This window comes from Sebastes umbrosus, chromosome 15, assembly GCF_015220745.1.
Source record: "Sebastes umbrosus isolate fSebUmb1 chromosome 15, fSebUmb1.pri, whole genome shotgun sequence".
Taxonomy (NCBI): Eukaryota; Metazoa; Chordata; class Actinopteri; order Perciformes; family Sebastidae; genus Sebastes; species Sebastes umbrosus.
In genome coordinates, this window is record NC_051283.1 from 27,408,001 (window position 1) to 27,415,525 (window position 7,525).

Below are 7,525 nucleotides of genomic sequence, written 5' to 3' on the forward strand. Positions count from 1 at the left end.
TGTGAAAATATGTCATTAGAATGACGACACAGCCTAAAGTATCGTAGTGACATCTCTCTCTCTGAATCTACGATGTTTAGTGTTTCCTAGCTAGCTAGTGTTGGTGAGAGCTAAGATAGCAATAGAACACAAAAAACTCACACAAAGACACAAGGTAGGTATGAAAAACACTGTATTTACAAATCTCTACATAACTGTACGTACAAACTACTTTAGATAAAAGAGAAAAATATAATAAAATAGGATAAGATTTATATCTCATATATTGCAGTAATAAGTGAAGGGTTGCTGAATTTGCCTTTTTAGAAAACAATGTTTTCTTTTAGGTCTGTTATGTCTTAAAAAAACATCTTTTACTGGTGTAGGTAGTGCTTCAGGGAACCCTTGATGCTTTTATTTTGAACCCCAGAAATTCAAATACACCGGAAGTGGTACCTTGGAACAAGATGGCTTCTCGTTGTAACTGTTGTTGTCATTTTTGCTGATTTAAGAGATTTAAATGTGTGTGGGCTCCAACAGTTCTGATCCATCAGAGACTCTGTGTGTCTGAATGGACTTTGTGCTCTTCAGCTTTTATTCTGAAGGTCTGACCTCTGACTCATCTCCCGGTAGCCTACAAAGCTACTGAAGTTAGCTTAGCATGCTAGCTGGTTAGCAACACAGCTGCTAGTCAGAGTGACCGTTTGATGGAGAGCAAACTGTGTTTCTGACGGAGTCTGATGGAGAGCAAGTTTCTGTCATTGTGGTAAAATGTGTAAAGTCCAGATGCTGAGAGCGTTGGTGAAGCAGCGACTAACTGCGGCTGCTGAAGAGATATGTGGGCTGTTTGAAAGAACGATAGCAGAGTACGAGGAGGAACTCTCTCGATCAAAAGAGGAGAACGAGCGACAACAGAAACTACTGGACGCTGTTTTACACCCTCAGCTTCAGTTACACAGAGCAGGTTGGTTCTCTTTACTTCTTCTCTCTCTGTTCTCTCTCTGGTTCTACCAGAGCAGGTTGGTTCTCTTCATGTTGACTGAACGGTGTTTCGGTTTATCGGTCGACCTTCAGCTGAACGCGTCTGCGGTCGTCATAGTTACAGCTGTTGAAAGCAGGAAGTGAACAGGTAGCCTCCTCGTGAATGCCTCTTTGTTTAGTTTTTCATTACAATGTCTAAATATACCGGATATGTTTGGCTAGAGATGCACTGATCCGACTTTTTCAGTTCCGATACCGATATCTTGACTTTGGGTATCGGCCGATACCGATCCGACACCAGTGGGTTTTTTTTCACTTTAGTTTTTATTGATGTTTTCTAAGGTTATTCACATATCAACAATATATTGGCATGTATACAGTCATACCCACAGACAAAAGGAACAGTACATACAGGCAGGGTCTGAAGTTAACTCTCTTCACTTCCTGCCATTGTGGCAGACAAGTATATTTATTTTGTCTGTCACTCAGAAATCTCTGCACTAAATGAAGGAATATCATTTTAGATCTGATGTAATTCAATCTTCAATATATTTTACACAAAAAACATTTTATACATGGTAAATTACAGTGTTCAATCTTCTGGGGGAGCCCTATTTTTAGGGTCAGGGAGGTTACTGTACTGTACTGCACTTTGTTATTGTCATCTATAGTGGTTGTTTGCATAAAAACACACAATTCAAATGATTATGATTATTTAAATATTTGCTTTGATTGAAAAAATCTTGGCAAGCTCTTTGGAGCTAGTGTTAGGAAGTTAAACAGGTCATAATTCTCTCTCTGATATCTATTTTATATTGATGTGAAAACATCTCCTTCAAACAACTGGATTTATTCAAATTTCTCGCCAAAAATGTAATTTTACGAGATTACATTTGAACGCATCATGATAATGTTGTAATTTACCTTCGCCCAATAGTCATTTTTCCTGAGCAGCGTTTGAACGCCTCATAATTGTAACTCAATGGCACCTCCATTAACATTAGTAGCTTCGTTATTTATCCAAGCAGGACTGTGCTGCCCACCGGCTTCTAACAGCTAACATTACTAACTCTCCTCCTGTTGATTTCAACACAGGTTTGTTGTTCACAGTGAAGCTTTATCAGGGAAAAAAACAGGGTGCGTCCCCTCAGGTTCATGAGGTTATGCTATTGAGCGCTTTTTTTTCTCTTCACCGTGGCTCCAGCCCAAAACAAACTGAAACAGGATACAGCGTGCGTACAGAAGCACGAGATGCCAAGGAATTGGACAAGTAAGAACCCATTCTTTACGGGAACCGGTTCTCTATTCCCATCTCTAGCGTTTTCCCTGTCTGCCAAAGTGGTAGATGGTCTGTCCATTTTACCCGCCACTGCCAACAATTTACCCGCATTTGGCAGGTGGCAGGTGATTATTTCAGACCCTGCATACAGGACTCATGTTTTGGAGTTACAATTCTATTAACCCATACATTCTCTTGTCATTTTCAACTCAATCAGTTGTCCTTTCTGCCATACTCGTCGCTGATTTGGTTCTTGAATAATGTCCATTTTTCCCACTTGTCTTCCATCTGTGTTCCTTGCAGTCTTAAACGATGTGTCAGCTTCTCCATTGTGTAAATCTCCTCTATTACCCCTATCCACTGCTCATGTGTAGGGGGTTCCACTCTACCCCATTTCCTTGTGATAGCTTTCTTACTAGCTATTGACAATATTTTGACCAGATATCTATCTCTTATTCGCACGTTTCCATCAGTAGAATTCAAATTACACAGATAGTGTCATGTAATTCATAGTGATATCATATCCTACTATCTTTTTTAGAGTGTTGTGTACCACCTTCCAAAACAGTAATATTTTGGGACATTTCTAAAATATATGAGAATGATCGGCATCTCGTGCTCCACACTCTCTCCAACATGGTAGATTTCTTTTTAAATATTTACTCATGACCTTTGGCGTGAAGAAAAATCTGATTACATTTTTCCAAGAGAATTCCCTCCATATCTGTGAATTGGTGGATGTTTGATGTATTTTCCACGTTTCTCCAATACTCATCTGAAATGTTTGTGTTAAACTCTGACTCCCATCTTTCTTTTCCGATACCAGTGTTTAATCAGCTGTATGCCTCACTGTGTGGAAGTGTCTGGGATTATTCTGTTATGTGTAAGGGAACATCAGGCTTGACTTAAACATCGCTTTATTAACTTTGTAAAACTAAATGTAACAAATAAATACATAGATATGCATTTACTGAATTGTTATTTATCATTAAAATAATAAATTGTACATCAGTAACATGGTAAAAAATCTTCAAAGTGTGATGTAGTGTAAACAATTTTAGTGCAGCAACAAATTGCTCAAAACTTAAACAGGAATTCAAATTCCAGTATATAATGTATATGAGATACAAACAAGGAAATTAATTGAATACATCGGCCCAATTGTCACCGATACCCGATCCATCTATATGAGTCAGTATCAGCCCGATACAGGTGTGCAGATCAACCGTCTGAAGCTGAACTGTTTCGGACTCACCGCCGGTCTCCTCCCTGAGGTTTTTGATGTTGGCAGGTTCCGGCCTCCATACAGTGGTCAGTAGAAGTTTGATAAGGAGTTTTTGAGCTGTGATGTGAATGAACGACAACATTTCTCTGTGTGTGTTTCCTGTTTCCTGCAGACGTCCAGCAGCTGTTGGTGGTTAAAGAAGAGGTTCCCCCTGAGCAGCATGAGTGGAGCTCCAGTCTGGACCAAGAGGACCCAGAGCCCCCACACATTAAAGAGGAACAGAAGGAACACTGGATCAGTCAGGAGGAACTCTGGACCAGTCAGGAGGAACTCTGGACCAGTCAGGAGGAACTCTGGACCAGTCAGGAGGGAGAGCAGCTTCAAGGGCTGGAGGAGGCTGATATCACCAATTTCCCATTCACTCCTGTCCCTGTGAAGAGTGAAGATGATGAAGAGAAACCTCAGTCCTCACAACTTTATCAAACACAAACTGAACAGATGGAAACAAAAGCTGATGGAGAGGATTGTGGAGGACCAAAACCAGCCAGAAACTCAGATCCAGATAGACATCCAGCCCGTGTCAGTGATTCAAAATGTAGTGATAGTGAAAAAAAATTTAGCTGCTCTGAGTGTGGGAAAAGATTTGGCTATAAGACAAATCTTAATATACACTTGAGATTTCATAAAGGCGAGAAACCTTTCAGCTGCTCAATTTGTACGAAAGCTTTTACACAGCGTGGAGATTTACAGAAACACATGAGAATCCACCTAGGAGAGAAACCATACAGCTGCTCAGTTTGTAATAAATCTTTTACAGAGAGTGGAAATCTACAGCAACACAAGAGAACCCACACAGGAGAGAAAAGATTCAGCTGCTCATTTTGTAAGAAACCTTTTACACATAGTAGAAGTTTACAGAAACACATAAGAGTCCACACAGGAGAGAAACTTTTCAGCTGCTCAGTTTGTAAGAAAGATTTTACAGAGAACGGAAGTTTAAAGAAACACATGAGAATCCACACAGGAGAGAAACCTTTCAGCTGCTCAGTTTGTAAGAAACATTTTTCAGAGAATGGAAGTTTAAAGAAACACTTAAGAATCCACACAGGAGAGAAACCTTTCAGGTGCTCAGTTTGTGATAGAGCTTTTAGAGCAAGTGGACATGTAAAGATGCACATGAGAACCCACACAGGAAGGAAACCTTTCAGCTGCTAAGTGTGCAGTAAAACTTTAATTGAAAGTGGAAAACTGAGACACATGGCTTTCCCTTAGGGCTGACCCGATTTCTTCAAAGCTTCGACCATTGCCATGGTAGTCAATCTCCAAATCAGTATTTGAATGCTTCATTTTTTTTAATATAAGTATATTATAATAAAGTATGAATCCAAAAATTGCCCATGAAATACATTATTAATTATTAATATTCAACATGAATTATAATTAGTTATAGACGGATATCATTGTTTGTTGCATGTAGAGGAGCGGCAGCGGGACTGAAACGTGGGAGACCGACAGACAGAAGAACATGTCGAAGCTTCGAATACCTTTAAATATTATTCACCGAAACTTTGAAGCGTAAAAAAATGGTATTTTGGACAGCCCTACCACACAGAGGTGAAACAATGCAGTTACAGTGTTTGTAACAGAAGATTTGCCTGGTGTCATCAAGTCAAAAGACATAATATGTTGATGACCAGTCCTCACAGCTTCATCAAACTCAAACTGAGGAGAACAGAGAGGCAGTCTCCAGCCAGCAGCTCAACTGAACAGATGGAAACAGAAGCTGATGGAGAGGACTGTGGAGGACCAGAACCAGCCAGGAACTCTGATCCAAATAGACATTTACAACTTGATACTGTTGACAAGACTGGAGACTCTTCTGAACTTGAGACTTATGACAGTGATGATTGGAAGGAGACCAGAGAACCTTTAAACTCTCTGAAAAAGTCCCTGTAAGTGATATGAAATGTAATACCTGCTCTGAGTGTGGTAAAACATTTTGCTCTAAGTCAAGTCTGAATGTGCAAAAGAAAACTCACTCAGGAGAGAAACCATTCAGTTGCTGAGTTTTCAGTAAAAAATTTTTACAAAAGGGACAATTATTTAGTCACATGACAATTCACACAGGACTGAAGTTGTATAGCTGTCCAGTTTGTAGACAATGTTTTAGGTTTAAAACATATTAGCTGCAGCCAACAGTAGATTCTCTGCATCACCAACAGATTGCACTGCTGGAATTTTAATTGACCAATTTGTTGCTGCATTAAAAAGGTTTACACCTGAATTATAATTCCTGTTAATTTGAAGATTTTTTTACCAAGCGGTTGGTTTATATTTTTATAATAAAGAACAATTCATTAAAATGTGTATCTGTGTATTTATTCGTTAGATTTTGTTTTCCAAAGTTAGGAGAGCGATGTTTAAGTCAAGTCTGATGTTTCCTTAAAATGTTGATTGGTTCAATTACTCATTTAGAAAAAAAAAGATCTATAAAAAATGTTATAAGAATATTGATTGTAAAAGACTGTTTATTTAGAACCTGTTTATTTTATATGGAAAATACATCATTCACAAATGGTCTAAAAAGAACCACAAATATTCATTGTTTTGTGTTGTTAATTGATTTACAAGAATAAATATATACATACATTTGCATAAAGCAGCATATTTGTCCACTCCCATGTTGATAAGAGTATTAAATACTTGACAAATCTCCCTTTAAGGTAAATTTTTAACAGATAGAAAAATGTGCGATTATTTAACAATTTTAATCAATTGATAGCCCTACTCCAGACACATCAGACTCGTCAATAAACAGTGAAAATGATCTGTTGATAATCATAATGACATCATACCAGCAACATTACACCTTCACTACAGTTTCAATGTCCATCGAATATATCACAGATATTATAAACTAAATATAAAACAATAAGAAACAGCAGTTGACTCAGATATAGTTGCATTATTTTAAAATCAATCTTGTTAATGCTGTATATTTTAGTAATTACTTTTTTTCTATAGGGCTAACAATAATATTATGTCATAATATTGATACTTTAAATTTAAAATAAGTGCACGGCAGACAGAGTGCACATCTACTGAAGCAAACAGAGACAATAACTGTTTTAAATTCAGCAATTTTGTTACTCATTATTTATCACTATTAAATTGTTGGATTTTATCAGATGCAAAAAAAACACAACAACAACATATATATATATATATATATATATATACTGTATATATATAATATAAGATATATTATATATCAGCCATTTTTTCTGATGATGATGAGGATGAGGATGAGGATGAGGATGATTCAGGCTCTGCCCACCTCTGCCTCCCATTCTAGGGGGGTGGGGTTAACCTTCGTCCTCTGGCCTTCGTGTTTCACGTCACACTGCACACACACACACACACACCACTTCCTGTTTAAACCTCATTCATCCTTAGCAGCAAACAGATCCTCTTAGAATGGCAGTCTTACTTTGAAAAGACTTCCTGCCAATCTGAAACCTGCACGATGTTAACAGTGACATCAACATAAATAAATACATTAAAACAAAATGGCTGGTGCTCTCTTGGCCACGACGATTTGTGGCCAGGGGGAACGTACATAATCTCAGATATGTTTGTACCGTATAAGTTATTTATTGTTAAATATTATTTGTCTTAGTAAAAAAAACAGAAAAACAATGACATCACTCACCCAGTGGGCTCAACATGACCACCGCGCCCTCTCCGATATTCTTCAGGGAGTCCTTGTTGGCCTGTGAGGCTGCAGACAGAGGTCGCTGATGATGTCATTAATGAGTAGAGGTCGCTGATGATGTCATTAATGAGTAGAGGTCGCTCGCTGATGAGGTCATTAATGAGTAGAGGTCGCTGATGAGGTAATTAATGAGGAGAGGTCGCTGATGATGTCATTAATGAGTAGAGGTCGCTCGCTGATGAGGTCATTAATGAGTAGAGGTCGCTGATGAGGTCATTAATGAGGAGAGGTCACTGATGATGTCATTAATGATGATGTCATTAATCAATGATGATGTCATTAATCA

General features: G+C 38.2%; 1 protein-coding gene across 1 annotated transcript; it reads left to right on the forward strand.

The window, feature by feature from the left end:
- The first annotated feature begins 423 nt into the window (after positions 1-423).
- Positions 424-6,174, forward strand: LOC119503799 (zinc finger protein 771-like). The gene is made up of 2 exons (XM_037795803.1): positions 424-943; positions 3,637-6,174. The coding sequence occupies exons 1-2, from the start codon at positions 751-753 to the stop codon at positions 4,677-4,679; spliced, it is 1,236 nt and encodes a 411-aa protein (XP_037651731.1). The 5' UTR covers positions 424-750; the 3' UTR covers positions 4,680-6,174.
- The last annotated feature ends 1,351 nt before the right edge of the window (positions 6,175-7,525 follow it).

Excerpts from the sequence above, each read along its gene's own strand:
- LOC119503799 (XM_037795803.1), top strand. The coding sequence starts at position 751 with ATGTGTAAAGTCCAGATGCTGAGAGCGTTGGTGAAGCAGCGACTAACT. Across the intron at positions 944-3,636 it reads GCTTCAGTTACACAGAGCAG|ACGTCCAGCAGCTGTTGGTG; the intron begins GTTGGTTCTCTT and ends TGTTTCCTGCAG.